This window comes from Nematostella vectensis, chromosome 2 (assembly GCF_932526225.1).
Source record: "Nematostella vectensis chromosome 2, jaNemVect1.1, whole genome shotgun sequence".
In the NCBI taxonomy this organism is placed as follows: Eukaryota; Metazoa; Cnidaria; class Anthozoa; order Actiniaria; family Edwardsiidae; genus Nematostella; species Nematostella vectensis.
This window is the reverse complement of record NC_064035.1, coordinates 6,457,127-6,478,959: the sequence shown is the minus strand read 5'-3', so window position 1 is coordinate 6,478,959 and position 21,833 is coordinate 6,457,127. Positions and strand designations below refer to the sequence as shown.

The 21,833-nt window shown below is 44.0% G+C and overlaps 2 protein-coding genes across 7 annotated transcripts in view; both read right to left on the bottom strand.

Annotated features, from left to right (window-relative positions):
- Positions 1-3,744: 3,744 nt before the first annotated feature.
- Positions 3,745-5,614, bottom strand: LOC5517953 (beta-4C adrenergic receptor). Its single transcript, XM_048724348.1, has one exon. The coding sequence runs from the start codon at positions 5,211-5,213 to the stop codon at positions 4,167-4,169; it is 1,047 nt and encodes a 348-aa protein (XP_048580305.1). The 5' UTR covers positions 5,214-5,614; the 3' UTR covers positions 3,745-4,166.
- A 3,396-nt stretch (positions 5,615-9,010) lies between these two features.
- LOC5517949 (outer dynein arm-docking complex subunit 2) overlaps positions 9,011-21,833 on the bottom strand; it is a 42,295-nt gene continuing 29,472 nt past the window's right edge. For all 6 annotated transcript variants that reach the window (XM_048724266.1, XM_048724270.1, XM_048724269.1 and 3 more), the window contains 9 exons: positions 18,864-19,024; positions 18,325-18,388; positions 16,261-16,442; positions 16,000-16,063; positions 15,408-15,536; positions 14,837-14,950; positions 13,687-13,730; positions 9,766-9,940; positions 9,011-9,426 (listed from right to left, as the gene is read on the bottom strand). In XM_048724266.1, coding sequence (XP_048580223.1) covers positions 9,325-9,426; positions 9,766-9,940; positions 13,687-13,730; positions 14,837-14,950; positions 15,408-15,536; positions 16,000-16,063; positions 16,261-16,442; positions 18,325-18,388; positions 18,864-19,024 — 1,035 coding nt within the window. In that variant the 3' untranslated portion in view covers positions 9,011-9,324. The remainder of the gene's footprint in view (positions 9,427-9,765; positions 9,941-13,686; positions 13,731-14,836; positions 14,951-15,407; positions 15,537-15,999; positions 16,064-16,260; positions 16,443-18,324; positions 18,389-18,863; positions 19,025-21,833) is intronic.

Sequence of the window (21,833 nt, the reverse complement as noted above, 5' to 3'; positions counted from 1 at the left end):
GACATGTTTTTTATATTGATAAAATATAACTATGGGGAATAAGAAGATCGGTGGACTAGAGCTCCCTAGACGTGGGCTTTTATCTTTAGCAGGTGCTCTAGTCCAAGCTTGTGTGGGTTTTCAAGACCCACGAACTCAAGTTGTTTACACACCACAATATCACACCCACAAAAAGCGGGGAAAGGAGCAATCGAGTCCCAAACAAGTCCCAATACTTAAGTACTCAATGGGTCTTATCTGTGAACATCAACCAAGTACCTATATAACCAAGGGTATATATTTAAGTGCCAACAACCTGCAATCATCGATCGTTAGCAGGCCAGGCACGCGTGGGTCAGGGATGCTGTTACTGGCCATATATAGGGTTTAACAAACAACTTAACACAACAGTAAAAGTTGTTTCTGTTCTTCGCGTCTGCTGGCAAAGCTTTCTGTTTTTCCTGCACATCGTCAAGCCCAAATATGAGGATAATCTTCTCAATTCTTCTGATGCTGATCACCGACTTTGTTCACTGCAAATTTGTAAACAAGCAGCGAGAACTTGTAGTACGCAAGGCATTTGAATTAACTGCATCGCCTTTGAGGCCTCCGTGTATAAAAGCACGGTGTCGACCAAGGAAAGTACAAATCGGGAAATTGAAGCCAGAATATAACTCGAAGATAAATAAGGCATTAAAGCATTGATGCTGAAAAGATACGTAAAAAGGTAAAGAAATACATTATTATCAATTAAAAATTAAATGTGGCATTTATGTCGCGCTTATACAATATCAACTATATGTTCCTAGCACTCGACATTTAAAACCGCCCGTTTAAGCAGAGGCGAGAGGCTCCATACGCTGATGTAACACACTTGGCCACCTGTGATCACACAAACCACTATAAATCATCATCCTGTTTACTTAAACTTTAACGGGCGGTTCAAACTATTCGAGCAGAAATGACGAAAAAGAGTCTTTGGTAAACTTGAAGTCAGTTCGAGTTATCAGGAACATTAACATTTTGAGAATATCGAGGATACAGTGACTCCCCTTCTGGTCATTTCCTTATATCCTTTTTAAAAATATCGGAAAAGCACGTGCCCCCAGTGCCACACCCCCTGATACGGCCCTGTAGGCCCTCCTTGTAAGGGCAACAACAGGCGGAGAAATTATAAGATGACCAGAGGGGCGTGGCTGTGCCCCCCCCCCCCCCATATTTTCTTACTGTTTCTGTATTGTGCCCCCCTTCACCCCCTAATCTTACGTGGCCAGGGGCTCGTTTCTCGAAACAGAGTTTTAGGGCCCGAAAACGTTTTATTCCTTAAATTTGAAAAGCTATGGTTTCAGTTTAATCTTTGTTTATCGAGGGTAACATATTTAACCGAATATACCGTTTTCTAACATATTGCCCTCGGTTAGTAAGCACTGTCACTGGGGGTGGTCACGGCCAGAGGGTTTATTGCGTCCCCAGTGGTTCTTTTACATCCCCTCCCTATGGTATCTGAATGTGTTGAAATATCGTCAAACATCGCATTTTACCACAAATACGATCCTTCCAGTGAAGGATTTATAGATTTTGATCTTTTACGAATTTCTCGGGCCCGAAAGTCACATGGCTTAAATATTAAACATTTTCTCGGACCTAGCAGGCACCCGAGACTTTACCGGTAACTTTTTGGCTACAAAAAAAACTTCTAAAATAGCCCTATTGAGCGCAACCATTTGGAATATGAACCAAGAGGAAGTTCAAACTGTTCTAAAACATGAAAGCGGTTCTCAGGGAAAGGGAAAACATGCTAAATTTTGAGCAAAAATGCAAAATGAAGTTTTCGGGCCCGAGCATTCTCGGGTGTTTCGAGAAACGGGCGCCTGCTACGGCTATACATATACACCTATTTCAATTAAGTTTGACTTTAAGAAAATGGAAAACTACGAGTGCCTAAAACCAGTAACTATGGAGAATACAACTATTATATGCTTTTATAACAGTCAAAGAACCCATTAAGTCTCCAATGAGGCACATATAGTAAAAGGAACGCATTAATACAAAAAATCTACATTATCCAAACTACTTGGGCCATTTTCCAATTGGCAACCTTATTTGAAATGGGTGTATATTGTGCGTAAAGTAACACATATAGCCCTTCCCCTCCAAAATAGAAGATAGGCAGCACATATATAAGGGTGTTTAGACGTATTTCGTTACTTAGCGATTCGGTTGTTGCGCGCGATCATCCGGGAACTTTACACTTTTTAGGCTGTAAAAACGAGTGGCGGGAAAGCAATTTACGCGCGCTCGACATTTTTAGCTTCGGAAACAAACGCCCGAAACTGGCGAGAAAAACTAAAAAAACAGCAAATACTGTAAAACAAAAATAGTCAAGTATGATTTTTCACCTGGGGCACCTACTTACGATCTGAAGAGCTGATTTGAGCAAGAAAAGAGTTGTTTCAATGCATATTTCACAGTTAAAAAACGAAAGAATAGTCGATATTATGAATAACAAAACATATCAATATTTGGGTGACCTTAAAACTCGCTCGGCCAATCTCTTGGAGGCCTGGGTCTAAGGGCTTTTCAAGGCTTGTGTGATAAAGATTTGACCAAGCGATAAAGTTTTTTTTGACACATTTTTGCCTCGAGTCTCAAGTTGACAGGAATCAGCATTTTTCACCATGTTTTCTGGAGATCAGGGAGCGGGAAAACTTTAGCTCTTCTAAATATGGGCATCAATGCCCATATAAGGCAATGCATACGAAGGACACTATCCGTGGGGAATATGTTTGATATGTTCTTTCACAACATTCGCATATGTAACCATATGTTCGCGATTTTTTTAAGCAAAGAATATTCACCTAGTTGCTGTCTACAAAACAAGATTTTCCGATATTTAAAAAATTAAAGAAATTATTTAAATAAGAGTGTACGAAAATTTTATTATTTGGAAGAATCGAAAATGCATACGTAACTTTGTGAGCATCCTCCTAAATAATGTTATAAAGCTACATTTATCATTGCAGATACTTCAACAGCTAAGATTATATAATATTTCTGTTATGAAGTCATGTGATAAAGTCATCGCCTGATGACGTCATCAACATTTAAGAGAATCATAAACAACGATGCCATGCCTAAATTCATTCCATTTCACAAATTTTTGGCGGATTTATAACGTCTTGAAGGTTTGAAAAAGTAAATAATGCGTGATTGTAACAAACAGGTATTTCGAAATCAGGGGCGGCGGAAGGGAAGAGGGGCAGAAGGGGCGCCAGCCCCCCCCATTCTGGAAAGTGGGGGGGCAGCGCCCACCTTTTTTAAACCAACATTTTTTTAAACCAACGTTTTTTTAAACCAACGTTTTTTTTAAACCAACGTTTTTTTAAACCAACCTTTTTTTTAAACCAACGTTTTTTTAAACCAACGTTTTTTTTAAACCAACGTATTTTTTAAACCAACGTTTTTTTTAAACCAACGGGTTTTAAGCGGTATATATGCAACCGACAACAAATTTCTTGAACAGTTTAAAATCCCCGCGTTCTTATAAATAAGATTTGGAACCACAACCCACCCCTCCCCCCTGAAACCACCAACCACCCCTCCACCTGAAACCACTACCCACCCCTCCCCCCAACTTTCGCCCCCCCCATCTTATGGGACCACCCCGCCGCCCCTGAAAATATAAATGGAACTTTGTTGGTTTCCAAAGTCGGTCACGTGAGAGGTTCGACAGCTTGTTACTTATGCTTATTAACTTAATTTTTGTATGTTCATAAATTGAACTTCCACAGAATAGTAATTGTAATAGTAATAGACTGTATATTGTCATTCCGTAAAAGCAGCAATGATTTCAAGAGGGGAGCTTGTTTCTTTCCTAATTAATTTGTTTGTTCGTCTCACAGTTAACCGTGCCGAAGTTGTCATCGCTACTCGTACAAGATCAAGAACATTTTTCTCATCAATCAGAAGAACATCATGATTAAGCTTACAACAGATGTGTAAGTGCTAAGTTTTGTTCTAGAAATGTGATTGGAATAAAAAAGTACACTGGCCTAATTACTCGAAATATGGCTTGTGAATACGTAAGTAAATAAGTAAGTCAATAAGTAAGCAAGCAAGCAAGAAAGGGTAATGATGGTAAAGAACCGAGAGATCAGGTACTAGTGCGCGCACACTTCCCTCACTCTCTAACTTTCCACAGTCAGCTCGATCCCATCTCTTCTTTGATTCATCTTAAGTGCACGCGTCGAGCCACGCGCTCTTAGTAAAGAGGTTTTCTCTTTGATCACTCCCCTGAACTCGGGGATCTTGAAGGAGTAGATAGCGGGATTCGCCATGGAACTAGCGTACTGCAGTAGCTTCACACTTTGCACCGCTGACGCGCTGATCACAGGCGTGCAGAACATTCCACGTATCGTGCAGACGTAAAAGACGATGTTGAGGATCTGAAAAGGACACCAGCTGACAAGGAACGTCAGCGTCACAATCAGCGTCAACTTGGTGAACTTGACTTGCTTTCGTCGGTTGGCCGCTGACCTTGCAGACTGCCGTCCCGCCTTCGCGGCGCTACGTCGAAGTGAGGTCCCGGTCCCTGCATAGGCAGCAGACATGACACACAGGGCCGTGAACAGGGACAGAGAGACCGCGTTGTACACGTACTTGAACGGCAGATAGCCCAATAGACTCAGGAAAAAAAACAGAGCTAGGAAAGAGGATAGCAGCCACGGAGAGCACAATGCCGTCAAGTAGACTGTAGCGGACGCCATGCGATGAGCGTGGGGCGCGTAGACAGAGAAGAAACGATCAAGAGCTATTACACACAGCGTGAAAACAGACGCCATCCCGCAAAACACGTCCATCGTGAGAAAAATTTGATTTGAGAGCACACTGGTCTCTAGATGCCCAGGCCCCCAGGATGAGATTAGCTGAGTCACGTACATGGGAACACACAATGCGCCCACAAACAGGTCAGCGACTGCAAGGCTGCACAGAAACTTGTTGTTATGACATTTGCGTATGCCCGGTTTGTCACGTTGCATGTAAAATACTGCCAGTGTTAGACCGTTCCCGATGGCGGTGATGATAGCGACCAAGGCATACATGCCGCACCAAGTGATCAGCTCTGACAATGGGCCTAATGGAGACCAGACTTGCGAGGCGTTAGTAGAGCCATTGACTGGCTGCTGCAACGTGACGTTCAATGGGCTGAGAGTTGATGATGCAATTAGAGCCATTTGCGTAGAGTCGGGAATTGTTAAAAAAAGTAGACCAAAAATAGATCAAAACTAGACAGTGGCAAACGTTTAGCTTCTTGAACCACCAAGAAGTTATATACAGTTATGGCAAACACTTTCCTTTGTGATCCTCTTGGCGACACTCACATCAGGCATGACCACGGTAGAATATATAGCACCCGAAAAGCCTCGGAGTGTTAACATAACCAATTATCCTTCCGCAAGTACTAAAGCAAATACATGTCACAGGAAGTGCGTCACCTGGGAAAAAGAGTTGTTTGTAACGGATGCTGGTTTGCTTTGTTGACGGATTCGAAGTGTACCTACAGAAAAAAATACTTCCTTGGACGTGTTGCATAACACTGAACACAACACAACAGAACATCTTTTTCCTTTACAAAATTTCATTAGCGGTTTGCGAACTATTGAGGTGTATAAAGACATCCATAGCTTAAGTATAGTTCTTATTTTTTAGCCATTTGGGTGGCAGGCGGATTATGCGGTGCAGCCATATATTGTGTTTGCATATTGGTGTTTTGAGACCGGTGCGATGTTTTTCTTCCCTCCTGCCACCTTGGTCCCAGCACAAGGCTACGCTAACAGCTACTCAAGATATTTTGGCTATGATTTGCGCTTTCGTTCCTTGTTTTGTCTTGCCTGTCTTTTATGATGCACAAGTACGTACAAATACGTAAACTGTGTGTAAACACTGGAAGCCCAAGGCTATCTACTATCTGGGCTCCCTGTGGTGAAAAAACGCCTCTTTACGAGTGGCAGCTAGTACGAGTGGCAGCGAGTACATTATAAGTATGAGTATATAAAAAAGAAATCCCAGAAATATCTTCAGTGTTCTTGTTTAAACATTTGTTGTATTTTGGTTTGCGAATTCTGCATACTTCCTGCAGTTTTTTTCCTATGAACAACAAAGTGGAGACATAACAGCAAAACTGACGATAGACTTCCTTGACCGCTCTGTCTGATATCCTTAAGCGAATAATAGATTCTATTATAGATTCTATCTAAAATAAGTATCTTGTTTAGGCGACATGACAGAAAAACATGACGTGACGCTTCAAATAAGCGCATTTCACATCGAATAAGGCGGAGAATTTCTCTGAGTACTTAGTAACTTATAGCAAACAAAATATCAAGTGCGACGTTTTTAAATTGATGCGACTTTTTGTAAAGTGTCATTGAAATTTGAGCTTTTCGTCCCTTAACTGATGCACATGGCAATGATGATCAAGTAAAAATTATCTTAAAAAGCCAAAATCTGGTTATGTGCACTTCGGCCTCACGTTATTTGTGTTTTAAAAATCAGTCCGTAGAACAAGGAACCTATAGCCATTGTAAGTAATTGTGTCTTCTTTCTCTATCTGGAATTGCGCGTTTTCCAGGTTTTTCCGTCATGTCTGTTTAGGCAAGAGTTTCTGTGTAGATATAAAGAAACAAGTAGTAATCAAAGCTCTGAGAGCCAACTCGTGAATGCAAATGTATTTTCCTAGACATTTTCTGGTGTGCAAAAACGATATACAGGATACTTAACAAATCATGAACACATCCAAGATGCTGAGAGTTCCTTAAAATGTCCTTATACCTTATTTGTTTTCGATGTTATGACACACCAGGAACAGTATAACAGCATAACTAATTATTATTTACTATTGGCATCGCACACTTCGAAAAGCTTTTTGGTAGCCTGTCAAATTTCAGCATATTCTATCCAAAATAAATAAAATACCCACAATTATTGATCACGCTACTGTCATACAATGTGTTTTATGCATGTTAACATTCTAGAAAGGCGCAAAATCGTTATTTGATGAATAAGCGAGGGCCATGTGTTTGTACGAGTTTTTTTTTATATTTAGTTTAGTTGATTGGGAAGAATTATTAAAAATTAATTTTTGGAAATCTGTCCTCTTCTATTTTGTCCTTCGAACATAGGTTTTTTTCTTATTAATCAGCAAACAGAGACCAAGCTAACAGAACCTTTATCTCATGTTTCTCGGACCTTTGGCTAGTCTCTCTTTTAGCACAAATTAAAACATGTCAAACAAACAACACGAAAACCCAGAGACGCAAAATGGCCAGTACTAAAACAGATGAATAAAAATGTTTGCTAGCATTTTACTTGTATTGTCTGCAAGCTGACAACTGGAATTGGATTAAACCGTAGAAGAACAATTGACTTCAGTGAAAAATGTAAGGCGCATGCGCACGCTTAACCCACATGGAAGACTTTTCTAAAAAATCTAGCTAATAAATACTTTACGGCTATCTATTGGCCTTAGGTCGATTACACGTCATTTTTATAGTACACCTTTTGCTTTTCATTACCGAGAAATACGCATTCATTTTAGCCAAAATTACAAACATTTACGCCGATGTACTGTCATTTAAGCGAAAGTAAAATCATTTGAACTAAAAGGAAATACATTTACGAACTTTACATAATTGAGTGAACACAATTGCATTTTCTTCACATTAATTTACACTATTCGACAACCAGGAATAAAAAATGTATTTTCATTTGCGCGTTGATACATAACAATAACACAAACAAAATATCAATAATACGAGAACTCGCAATCAATACAGTGAACGAAACATTCATTAACTTGTAACTTGTAACTTTTTCACAAAATACTATTGTTTGCACTTGCTGTAATAAAAATGTTAATGAATGTTTCGTTCACTGTATTGATTGCGAGTTCTCGTATTATTGATATTTTGTTTGTGTTATTGTTATGTATCAACGCGCAAATGAAAATGCATTTTTTATTCCTGGTTGTCGAATAGTGTAAATGAAGGTGAAGAAAATGCAATTGTGTTCACTCAATTATGTAAAGTTCGTTAATGTATTTCCTTTTAGTTCAAATGATTTTACTTTCGCTTAAATGACAGTACATCGGCGTGAATGTTTGTAATTTTGGCTAAAATGAATGCGTATTTCACGGTAATGAAAAGCAAAAGGTGTACTAAGCTTTAACCGGAAGTTGATAACCGAAAGTTTATACATAATATAAAGGGTTGCTGTGTTGCTAAAGCACAGAAAGACCACAAAAAGTAACGGATGATCGATCCGACCATCGAGTGACACAGAAGTCTCTCCGATAATTCGTAATTCTTCGCAAGAAATCACGAGTGAAAAAGGCATTTTAATGATAAAAACCCGATTTAATTATAAAGAGCCGAGAGGGGGAATTGCTGGGGAGGGGGTGGGGGTGTATAATAACAATAATAAAATATATATATATAAAGCGGCGACAAAACTATATTTACAATGCACTAAATAATGACAAAATCTCGATCTAAGATTATAGGACGAACGACTGCAGTTGATAAGGTTCTTCGGATAGGAGGGAGCTTTATGGTTAATGCTGTGGTGAACATAAAGCAGAATTTTGTAGCGCATGCTATGGCAGTTTAACTCAATAAGACAGAAAAGGATGCGAGAAACTTGCTATCTGATGTGATGTACGCAACCGTGGCCACCTTGACAGTTTTGTGAAATAAGCCACCGCCAATAAGCCAACTTCACTAGCCCTAGTGCGCACAGTTCCAAAATTCAATCAAAGCTGATTCTTGCATGTCAATTGGCCAACTTTCTTAAAAACATTTTTGGTGGCAAGTTCAAACGTCGAATTATCCATGAGCCGCATGCAATGCAAATACATGCAAATAAAGATTAAACAATTGCTAGGTGAATTTGTATGTATTTTTGCAGTGAATACGAATACGACTCATGGATAATAGGACGCTTGAACATTTATCTATTTAAGGCACTAAACAAATGCACAATAATGCTTTTATTTTATAGTTGCAATATATAAAATGCGAAATTTAATAATTTAAGTTTACTGTACATAGCAGTTCAAAAGAAAGTAATTCACAAAAGAGAAAAACGTGGGTTTCTCTTTAATTAATTAGGCGAGATCTTGATTGCTACCAAGTCTCCAACATGCCTGTGTGTATTGTGTACGTTCAGATAATGTCACGTTGCTACATCATGTGACCTGTATTTTGAAAGCTGTGTGAAAGCTCACGTGACCTGTCTTTTGGAAACTGTGCGATTGTTAACGTGACCTGTCTTTCGATAGCTTCCACTTCAGCTGTTGGCATTCACCGTATTCATACGGACGTTTTTTATGCAGCGTGCGGCAGCGTTTTGCACGGTTTCATCGGAGGATGCCATCATAATCATCAGATGCTGCAATAAAATCAACAAAGACTTTTATCCTCGAGCTCCAAATGTGATTCTAATGTCGAGCAGATAACTTGCGATACTGCAGGAAGATAATGAAAGCCTTCGGGAAATTTTGTCTTCAAATCATCAAGCAATCCATAAACGAGAAGTGGAGAATAAAACAAAGTGCTGGATAAAAACTGTGAGAGCATTGGCGGGAATACTCTGTGACCCTCGTATATATGTGAGTCCGATACAAGGCGTTTACTCTAAGTGTATCATTTTCCCCATACAAGGCGTTTACTCTAAATGTATCATTTTCCCCACCCCCTGCGATGTGGATAGTATTTTCCTTGTCAGTACCTTGCGGGCGCCATGCTTGCATATCAAAGCGCAATTTCTGGAGTCCTGAGAGAGTTTCTCTAGCGCTAGTGCGGTGGCTTTGTGAACCTCAACGCTCTTGAAGGTACTCAGTCCATCAGTGAGGGGGACGACGGTGGAAGATAGTGCAGGTATGTTCTTATCTAGATTACAACAGCTGGAAAGAGATGAAAGAGGTGAAAACCGAGCATATAGCCTACACTTAACAGATCCGAGCACACATAATTCCCTAACAGACCCGAGCACAAAGAATTCAATAACCGAAGAGAACGTATATTACACTAACAAAAACGAGAATATACTATACTAATAGCTAAATAATAATGTGCCTAGGCACCACCCCTCATACCAATACATACGCTGCTACCCCCCTCTTTACCCATACATACGCTGCTACCTACCCCCCTTGACCCATACATACGCTGCTACCTACCCCCTCTTGACCCATACATACGCTGCTACCTACCCCCCTTGACCCATACATACGCTGCTACCCCCTCTTTACCCATACATACGTTGCTACCTACCCCTTCTTTACCCATACATACGTTGCTACCTACCCCCTCTTGACCCATACATACGTTGCTACCTACCCCTTCTTTACCCATACATACGCTGCTACCTACCCCCTTGACCCATACATACGCTGCTACCTACCCCCTCTTGACCCATACATACGCTGCTACCTACCCCTTCTTTACCCATACATACGCTGCTACCTACCCCCTTGACCCATACATACGCTGCTACCCCCTCTTTACCCATACATACGTTGCTACCTACCCCCCCTTGACCCATACATATGTTGCTATCTCCCCCCTTGACCCATACATACGCTGCTACCTACCCTCTTTACCCATACATACGTTTCTACCTACCCCCTCTTGACCCATACATACGTTGCTATCTCCCCCCTTGACCCATACATACGTTGCTACCTACCCCCTCTTGACCCATACATACGTTGCTACCTACCCCCTCTTGACCCATACATACGTTGCTATCTCCCCCCTTGACCCATACATACGCTGCTACCTACCCCCCTTGACCCATACATACGCTGCTACCTACCCCCTCTTTACCCATACATACGCTGCTACCTACCCCCTCTTTACCCATACATACGCTGCTACCTACCCCCTCTTTACCCATACACACGTTGCTATCTCCCCCCCTTGACCCATACATACGTTGCTATCTCCCCCCCTTGACCCATACATACGCTGCTTCCTACCCCCTCTTGACCCATACATACGTTGCTACCTACCCCCCTTGACCCATACATACGTTGCTACCTACCCCCCCTTGACCCATACATACGCTGCTTCCTACCCCCTCTTTACCCATACATACGTTGCTACCTACCCCCCCTTGACCCATACATACGTTGCTACCTACCCCCTCTTGACCCATACATACGTTGCTATCTCCCCCCCTTGACCCATACATACGTTGCTACCTACCCCCTCTTGACCCATACATACGTTGCTATCTCCCCCCCTTGACCCATACATACGCTGCTACCTACCCCATCTTGACCCATACATACGTTGCTATCTCCCCCCCTTGACCCATACATACGTTGTTATCGCCCCCCCTTGACCCATATATACGTTGCTACCTACCCCCCTTGACCCATACATACGTTGCTACCCACCCCCCTTGACCCATACATACGTTGCTATCTCCCCCCTCTTGACCCATACATACGTTGCTATCTCCCCCCTTGACCCATACATACGCTGCTACCTACCCCCCTTGACCCATACATACGCTGCTACCTACCCCCTCTTTACCCATACATACGCTGCTACCTACCCCCTGTTTACCCATACATACGCTGCTACCAACCCCCTCTTTACCCATACATACGTTGCTATCTCCCCCCCTTGACCCATACATACGCTGCTTCCTACCCCCTCTTGACCCATACATACGTTGCTACCTACCCCCTCTTGACCCATACATACGTTGCTATCTCCCCCCCTTGACCCATACATACGCTGCTTCCTACCCCCTCTTTACCCATACATACGTTGCTACCTACCCCCCCTTGACCCATACATACGTTGCTACCTACCCCCCTTGACCCATACATACGCTGCTTCCTACCCCCTCTTGACCCATACATACGTTGCTACCTACCCCCCTTGACCTATACATACGTTGCTACCTACCCCCCCTTGACCCATACATACGTTGCTACCTACCCCCTCTTGACCCATACATACGCTGCTACCTACCCCCTCTTGACCCATACATACGTTGCTATCTCCCCCCCTTGACCCATACATACGCTGCTACCTACCCCCCTTGACCCATACATACGTTGCTACCTACCCCCCCTTGACCCATACATACGTTGCTACCTACCCCCCTTGACCCATACATACGTTGCTATCTCCCCTCCTTGACCCATACATACGTTGCTATCTCTCCCCCTTGACCCATACATACGTTGCTATCTCCCCCCCTTGACCCATACATACGTTGCTACCTACCCCCTCTTTACCCATACATACGTTGCTATCTCCCTCCCTTGACTCATACATACGTTGCTATCTCCCCCCCTTGACCCATACATACGTTGCTATCTCCCCCCCTTGACCCATACATACGTTGCTATCTCCCCCCCTTGATCCATACATACGCTGCTATCTCCCCCCCTTGATCCATACATACGTTGCTATCTCCCCCCCTTGACCCATAAATACGTTGCTATCTCCCCCCCTTGACCCATACATACGTTGCTATCTCCCCCCCTTGACCCATACATACGTTGCTACCTACCCCCCTTGACCCATACATACGCTGCTATCTCCCCCCATTGACCCATACATACGTTGCTATCTACCCCCCCCCCCCTTGACCCATACATACGTTGCTATCTCCCCCCCTTGACCCATACATACGTTGCTATATACCCCCCTTGACCCATACATACGTTGCTATCTCCCCCTCTTGACCCATACATACGTTGCTACCTACCCCTCTTGACCCATACATACGTTGCTACCTACCCCCCTTGACCCATACATACGCTGCTATCTCCCCCCCCTTGACCCATACATACGTTGCTACCTACCCCCCCTTGACTCATACATACGTTGCTACCTACCCCCCCTTGACTCATACATACGTTGCTATCTCCCCCCCTTGACCCATACATACGTTGCTATCTCCCCCCCTTGACCCATACATACGTTGCTACCTACCCCCCTTGACCCATACATACGTTGCTACCCCCTCTTTACCCATACATACGTTGCTATCTCCCCCCTTGACCCATACATACGTTGCTATCTCCCCCCCTTGACCCATACATACGTTGCTACCTACCCCCCTTGACCCATACATACGTTGCTACCTACCCCACTTGACCCATACATACGTTGCTACCTACCCCCCTTGACCCATACATACGTTGCTATCTCCCCACCTTGACCCATACATACGTTGCTATCTCCCCCCCCCTTGACCCATACATACGTTGCTATCTCCCCCCTCTTGACCCATACATACGTTGCTACCTACCCCCCTTGACCCATACATACGTTGCTATCTCCCCCCCTTGACCCATACATACGCTGCTACCCCCCCTTGACCTATACATACGTTACTACCTACCCCCCCTTGACCTATACATACGTTGCTACCTACCCCCCCTTGACCTATACATACGTTGCTATCTCCCCCCCTTGACCCATACATACGTTGCTACCTACCCCCCTTGACCTATACATACGTTGCTACCTACCCCCCTTGACCTATACATACGTTGCTATCTCCCCACCTTGACCCATACATACGTTGCTACCTACCCCCCTTGACCCATACATACGTTGCTACCTACCCCCCTTGACCTATACATACGTTGCTATCCCCCTCTTGACCCATACATACGTTGCTATCGCCTCCGCCACATATCGCCTCATCTCCTCGTCATCCTGTAGATAAGGTAACGTTTAAAAACAAAGCGAATGAACCAAGAAGAACAAGACTGAAAAGAAGGTATGATTGACATGTCTGTTATTGACATGTCTGTTATGATTGGCATGTCTGTTGTGATTAACATGCCTGTTATGATTGACATGTCTGTTATGATTGACATGTCTGTTATGATTGACATGTCTGTTGTGATCGACATGTCTGTTGTGATCGACATGTCTGTTATTGACATGCCTGTTATGATTGACATGCCTGTTATGATTGACATGTCTGTTATGATTGACATGCCTGTTATGATTGACATGCCTGTTATGATTGACATGTCTGTTATTGACATGTCTGTTATGATTGACATGCCTGTTATGATTGACATGCCTGTTATTGACATGTCTGTTATGATTGACATGCCTGTTGTGATTGACATGTCTGTTATGATTGACATGCCTGTTATGATTGACATGTCTGTTGTGATTGACATGTCTGTTATGATTGACATGCCTGTTATAATTGACATGTCTGTTATGATTGACATGTCTGTTATGATTGACATGTCTGTTGTGATTGACATGTCTGTTATGATTGACTGCCTGTTATGATTGACATGTCTGTTATGATTGACATGCCTGTTATGATTGACATGTCTGTTATGATTGACATGTCTGTTATGATTGACATGCCTGTTATGATTGACATATCTGTTATGATTGACATGCTTGTTGTGATTGACATGTCTGTTATGATTGACATGCCTGTTATGATTGACATGTCTGTTATGATTGACATGTCTGTTATGATTGACATGCCTGTTGTGATTGACATGCCTGTTGTGATTGACATGCCTGTTATGATTGACATGTCTGTTATGATTGACATGCCTGTTATGATTGACATGTCTGTTGTGATTGACATGTCTGTTATGATTGACATGTCTGTTATGATTGACATACCTGTTATGATTGACATGTCTGTTATGACTGACATGTCTGTTGTGATTGACATGTCTGTTATGATTGACATGCCTGTTATGATTGACATGTCTGTTATGATTGACATGCCTGTTGTGATTGACATGTCTGTTATGATTGACTGACTGATGGCTACTTACCGGCGTATCGATCAGTGTCACTAACAATGGAATGACGCCATAATCCGTCATGATTGACATGTTTTCTCGGTCTTGACCAATGTTGATGATAAGTCGGCAGACGCCTAACAGTATCTAGTGCAGTAGAGAATTAGAGAGTTAATATTATACTTTTTTCGTAAGCAATGGTACGGCGAGGTATTACTCAAGGTTCTCTTTACATCGTACTAAAGGGGATACGTTGATGTGCATCTAATATGCGAAATGAGTTTTACATTAACCATGGGCTACGCTGGAGCTGAGACTCATTGATTCTTTCAATAAACTATACGCGCGAAGGGAGCAAAAGGGATGCAAAAGGAATCATGTCGTATCAACACAGCTATGAGACGACTTAAAAGGACGTTTGTGTTATTGATGGTACGGCTTTGACAAGTAAGTAGGAAGTTCGTGTTATTGTGGGTTCGGCTGTGACGAGTAAATGTGATGTTCATGTTATTGAGGATTCGGTTGTGACAAGTTAGATACCGTAACACGTTTCTGGTTGTACCATTACCGATGTGTACAGTAAGTTTGATTTAAATCGGTTTACCTCTCGTCTGTTTGATTTCAAAAGCGCAGTGACGAGCTCAAGACCACCAACGAATGAGCGAATCATCTCGGCGGACTCCTCGGGTTTCACCGCACACATAGATATGGCATCCGCGGCGCTAGCTACTACCTGCACAACGAGTATCTTCGTTAGCAGTTATTCATATAGGACTGAAGTCTTAATTCTGAAATAAGCACCCGTTCCAGGCGCGTTCCCAAGATTGGTATTTCTTAATAAGTATTTCTTAATAAGAAATGACCCACATTTTGGCCGCCAAGGGGTGGGGGGGGGGGGGTGGTCGCGCAGGATGCGCGCGCGCATCCTGCGCGAAGAAGAAACCGCTTACTTATTATTGAACATTTAAAAATACAAGGGTCTATTTGCCAGAAAACGTCAAAATAAGCATGCATTGGAAGAAGTCTTATATCAAATTGAAGATAGATTAAGTTACTCGCTTGGGCTTGCCTATGGGATCGGATGCTTTCAGCGACTCTGTAATATGCGGGGATATTACACGGCGGCGTGAGTGACTGTCTTCAAATCAGTTTGATCGTGCAAAAGAGATAGATTTTCTACATCGGCAGTAACCTACCTTCGGGTTTGAAAATTTGAGATGAGACCAAAGGAGCCTTAGCCCGTCACTGCTTAGTATATGGCTGCAAAAAGGTTTTTTTCTCAGACAATAGTATTATCATTGTTGTTTGGCAGTATCTCCATTTAATCAGCTGTCATCAACAGTGGCGCAAACTGATACGAAAAATGACCCACTTTTGTAGGCCAGGGAGGGCTCCCACACAACCTTCCCCCAGCCCTTGTGGACGCGCCTGATTAAAACCACCATGAGACTACGCACCTTCTAAGGGCGTTTTCTTTTGCGCATCTTGCCAGTAACGCATTGCTATTAATGAGAATGCTAGGCTCTGTTAAGTTAAGTTTCTGGATCAGAATGTCGAGCACTTTCTCCTCGTGGATTGTGAGAATATTCCTCTTACAGTAGGCAAACTGTCCAAGCGCTCCAATTAGATTAGACATCACCTGCGAAGGCAAACAAACATTACATTTTTCTCCCCTGCCCTGTGGATTTGATCTAGTTGAGCTAGTGGGTACCCTGTGGATTTAATCAAGTTGAGTGGGTAAAACAAGGCAAAAGAAGCGCTGACAGACTTGTTACCAGTACTTCATACTACCGTAGCCCGCGATTCAACTATTTGTCTTTTACTGCCCCTTGCATGGTAATGATAGTGACCCAAGAAGGCCGTGCTATACTTACTGGTAATGAGTGCTCCGTGGTAATGATAGTGACCCAAGAAGGCCGTGCTATGCTTACCGGTAATGAGTGCCCCGTGGTAATGATAGTGACCCAAGAAGGCCGTGCTATACTTACCGGTAATGTGCTCCGTGGTAATGATAGTGACCCAAGAAGGCCGTGCTATACTTACCGGTATTGAGTGCTCCATGGTAATGATAGTGACCCAAGAAGGCCGTGCCATACTTACCGGTATTGAGTGCCCCGTGGTAACGATAGTGACCCAAGAAGGCCGTGCTATGCTTACCGGTAATGAGTGCCCCGTGGTAATGATAGTGACCCAAGAAGGCCGTGCTATACTTACCGGTAATGTGCTCCGTGGTAATGATAGTGACCCAAGAAGGCCGTGCTATACTTACCGGTATTGAGTGCTCCATGGTAATGATAGTGACCCAAGAAGGCCGTGCCATACTTACCGGTATTGAGTGCCCCGTGGTAATGATAGTGACCCAAGAAGGCCGTGCTATGCTTACCGGTAATGAGTGCCCCGTGGTAACGATAGTGACCCAAGAAGGCCGTGCTATACTTACCGGTAATGAGTGCCCCGTGGTAATGATAGTGACCCAAGAAGGCCGCGCTATACTTACCAGTAATGAGTGCTCCGCGGTAATGATAGTGACCCAAGAAGGCCGTGCTATACTTACCAATAATGAGTGCTCCATGGTAATGATAGTGACCCAAGAAGGCCGTGCTATACTTACCGGTATTGAGTGCCCCGTGGTAATGATAGTGACCCAAGAAGGCCGTGCTATACTTACCGGTATTGAGTGCTCCGTGGTAATGATAGTGACCCAAGAAGGCCGTGCTATACTTACCGGTAATAAGTGCTCCGTGGTAATGATAGTGATCCAAGAAGGCCGTGCTATACTTACCGGTAATGTGCTCCGTGGTAATGATAGTGACCCAAGAAGACCGTGCTATGCTTACCGGTATTGAGTGCTCCATGGTAATGATAGTGACCCAAGAAGGCCGTGCTATACTTACCGGTAATGAGTGCTCCGTGGTAATGATAGTGATCCAAGAAGGCCGTGCTATACTTACCGGTAATAAGTGCTCCGTGGTAATGATAGCGACCCAAGAAGACCGTGCTATACTTACCGGTAATGAGTGCTCCATGGTAATGATAGTGACCCAAGAAGGCCGTGCTATACTTACCGGTAATGAGTACTCCGTGGTAATGATAGTGACCCAAGAAGGCCGTGCTATACTTACCGGTAATGAGTGCTCCATGGTAATGATAGTGACCCAAGAAGGCCGTGCTATACTTACCGGTAATGAGTGCTCCGTGGTAATGATAGTGATCCAAGAAGGCCGTGCTATACTTACCGGTAATAAGTGCTCCGTGGTAATGATAGTGATCCAAGAAGGCCGTGCTATACTTACTGGTAATGAGTACTCCGTGGTAATGATAGTGACCCAAGAAGGCCGTGCTATACTTACCGGTAATGAGTGCTCCATGGTAATGATAGTGACCCAAGAAGGCCGTGCTATACTTACCGGTATTGAGTGCTCCGTGGTAATGATAGTGACCCAAGAAGGCCGTGCTATACTTACCGGTATTGAGTGCTCCGTGGTAATGATAGTGACCCAAGAAGACCGCGCTGTGCTTACCGGTAATGAGTGCTCCAATTTGACTTGAGTGATGAGATGGTTCACAGTACCAAGTCTCTCCAACCTAAAACCACACGCGGTTAAAACAATATGCCAAATAAATACAGTCAATATGCCAAATAAATACAGTCAATATGCCAAATAAATACAGTCAATATACCATATAAATACAGTCAATATACCATATAAATACAGTCAATATGCCAAATAAATACAGTCAATATGCCAAATAAATACAGTCAATATACCATATAAATACAGTCAATATGCCAAATAAATACAGTCAATATGCCAAATAAATACAGTCAATATGCCAAATAAATACAGTCAATATGCCAAATAAATACAGTCAATATACCATATAAATACAGTCAATATGCCAAATAAATACAGTCAATATGCCAAATAAATCTAGTAAATGTGCCAAATAAAAACACTGTGTCAAGGGATACCCCCACCCTCCAAGCGAATTCAAAGACGGACTGATAAAAACACGACAGGTGATCATATTTATTTGTATTTATGTACGCATTGGCTACCTGCGCATACTGTCACCATGTTCGGCGCATTTCCACAGGGCACCCGCTATAGCCGCAAGCAACTCAGCGTTCTTACACGGCCTCGTAGCTAGAACATCAACCATGGGATCCAGGCCCCCATGCTTCAGGACGAGCTCTCTGGTCTCCTCATCTTCAGCGCACTGCGAGACGGACAAAGTGATCATATGGCGGTTGAACGAGGAACAAAGCAGGGCTAGCACGTGATACACCTGTCAATTGTAGCATGATGGAATGACACGCGAGGCGAACACGCGACACAAACACATTTGACCTTGGCGGTTACACGAGGAATAAAACAGGGCTAGCACGTGATTCACGTGTCAATTTGTGGTATGACGAATACATGATGGACGTACACGCTAGACAGTCAATCAAAACATGCATGCGTGATAGACGAAGAAGGATAAAAGAAATGATATTTCATCATCAGTGATCCGTCACTCGCGAGATGGAAAGGACAAATAACCAACATAAATGTGTTCCTATTTGTTTTGATTATAGAACTTTGTGGATAAAAATGTACTCAAAGTATCCGTAAAGTATCGCCAGAAATTATTGTAGGAATAGACAAGCAGGGGGTTGATGGGGAGGGTTGGGCCTTTACCTAGTCGATTACAAGACAAGCAGGGGGTTGATGGGGAGGGTTGGGCCTTTACCTAGTCGATTACAAGACAAGCAGGTGGTTGATGGGGAGGGTTGGGCCTTTACCTAGTCGATTACGAGACAAGCAGGTGGTTGATGGGGAGGGTTGGGCCTTTACCTTGTCGATTACAAGACAAGCAGGGGGTTGATGGGGAGGGTTGGGCCTTTACCTAGTCGATTACAAGACAAGCAGGTGGTTGATGGGGAGGGTTGGGCCTTTACCTAGTCGATTACAAGACAAGCAGGTGGTTGATGGGGAGGGTTGGGCCTTTACCTAGTCGATTACAAGACAAGCAGGTGGTTGATGGGGAGGGTTGGGCCTTTACCTTGTCGATTACAAGACAAGCAGGTGGTTGATGGGGAGGGTTGGGCCTTTACCTAGTCGATTACAAGACAAGCAGGTGGTTGATGGGGAGGGTTGGGCCTTTACCTAGTCGATTACAAGACAAGCAGGGGGTTGATGGGGAGGGTTGGGCCTTTACCTAGTCGATTACAAGACAAGCAGGTGGTTGATGGGGAGGGTTGGGCCTTTACCTAGTCGATTACAAGACAAGCAGGTGGTTGATGGGGAGGGTTGGGCCTTTACCTTGTCGATTACAAGACAAGCAGGTGGTTGATGGGGAGGGTTGGGCCTTTACCTAGTCGATTACAAGACAAGCAGGTGGTTGATGGGGAGGGTTGGGCCTTTACCTTGTCGATTACAAGACAAGCAGGTGGTTGATGGGGAGGGTTGGGCCTTTACCTTGTCGATTGCAAGACAAGCAGGTGGTTGATGGGGAGGGTTGGGCCTTTACCTAGTCGATTACAAGACAAGCAGGTGGTTGATGGGGAGGGTTGGGCTTTTACCTAGTCGATTACAAGACAAGCAGGTGGTTGATGGGGAGGGTTGGGCCTTTACCTAGTCGATTACAAGACAAGCAGGTGGTTGATGGGGAGGGTTGGGCTTTTACCTTGTCGATTACAAGACAAGCAGGTGGTTGATGGGGAGGGTTGGGCTTTTACCTTGTCGATTACAAGACAAGCAGGTGGTTGATGGGGAGGGTTGGGCCTTTACCTAGTCGATTGCAAGACAAGCAGGTGGTTGATGGGGAGGGTTGGGCCTTTACCTAGTCGATTGCAAGACAAGCAGGTGGTTGATGGGGAGGGTTGGGCCTTTACCTAGTCGATTACAAGACAAGCAGGTGGTTGATGGGGAGGGTTGGGCCTTTACCTAGTCGATTACAAGACAAGCAGGTGGTTGATGGGGAGGGTTGGGCTTTTACCTAGTCGATTACAAGACAAGCAGGTGGTTGATGGGGAGGGTTGGGCCTTTACCTAGTCGATTACAAGACAAGCAGGTGGTTGATGGGGAGGGTTGGGCCTTTACCTAGTCGATTACAAGACAAGCAGGTGGTTGATGGGGAGGGTTGGGCTTTTACCTAGTCGATTACAAGACAAGCAGGTGGTTGATGGGGAGGGTTGGGCCTTTACCTAGTCGATTACAAGACAAGCAGGTGGTTGATGGGGAGGGTTGGGCTTTTACCTTGTCGATTACAAGACAAGCAGGTGGTTGATGGGGAGGGTTGGGCCTTTACCTAGTCGATTACAAGACAAGCAGGTGGTTGATGGGGAGGGTTGGGCCTTTACCTAGTCGATTACAAGACAAGCAGGTGGTTGATGGGGAGGGTTGGGCCTTTACCTAGTCGATTACAAGACAAGCAGGTGGTTGATGGGGAGGGTTGGGCTTTTACCTTGTCGATTACAAGACAAGCAGGTGGTTGATGGGGAGGGTTGGGCCTTTACCTAGTCGATTGCAAGACAAGCAGGTGGTTGATGGGGAGGGTTGGGCCTTTACCTAGTCGATTGCAAGACAAGCAGGTGGTTGATGGGGAGGGTTGGGCCTTTACCTTGTCGATTACAAGACAAGCAGGTGGTTGATGAGGAGGGTTGGGCCTTTACCTAGTCGATTGCAAGACAAGCAGGTGGTTGATGGGGAGGGTTGGGCTTTTACCTAGTCGATTACAAGACAAGCAGGTGGTTGATGGGGAGGGTTGGGCTTTTACCTTGTCGATTGCAAGACAAGCAGGTGGTTGATGGGGAGGGTTGGGCCTTTACCTAGTCGATTACAAGACAAGCAGGTGGTTGATGGGGAGGGTTGGGCCTTTACCTAGTCGATTACAAGACAAGCAGGTGGTTGATGGGGAGGGTTGGGCTTTTACCTTGTCGATTACAAGACAAGCAGGTGGTTGATGGGGAGGGTTGGGCCTTTACCTAGTCGATTACAAGACAAGCAGGTGGTTGATGGGGAGGGTTGGGCCTTTACCTAGT

Coding starts and splice junctions, on each gene's coding strand:
- LOC5517953 (XM_048724348.1), bottom strand. CDS start 5,213: ATGGCTCTAATTGCATCATCAACTCTCAGCCCATTGAACGTCACGTTG.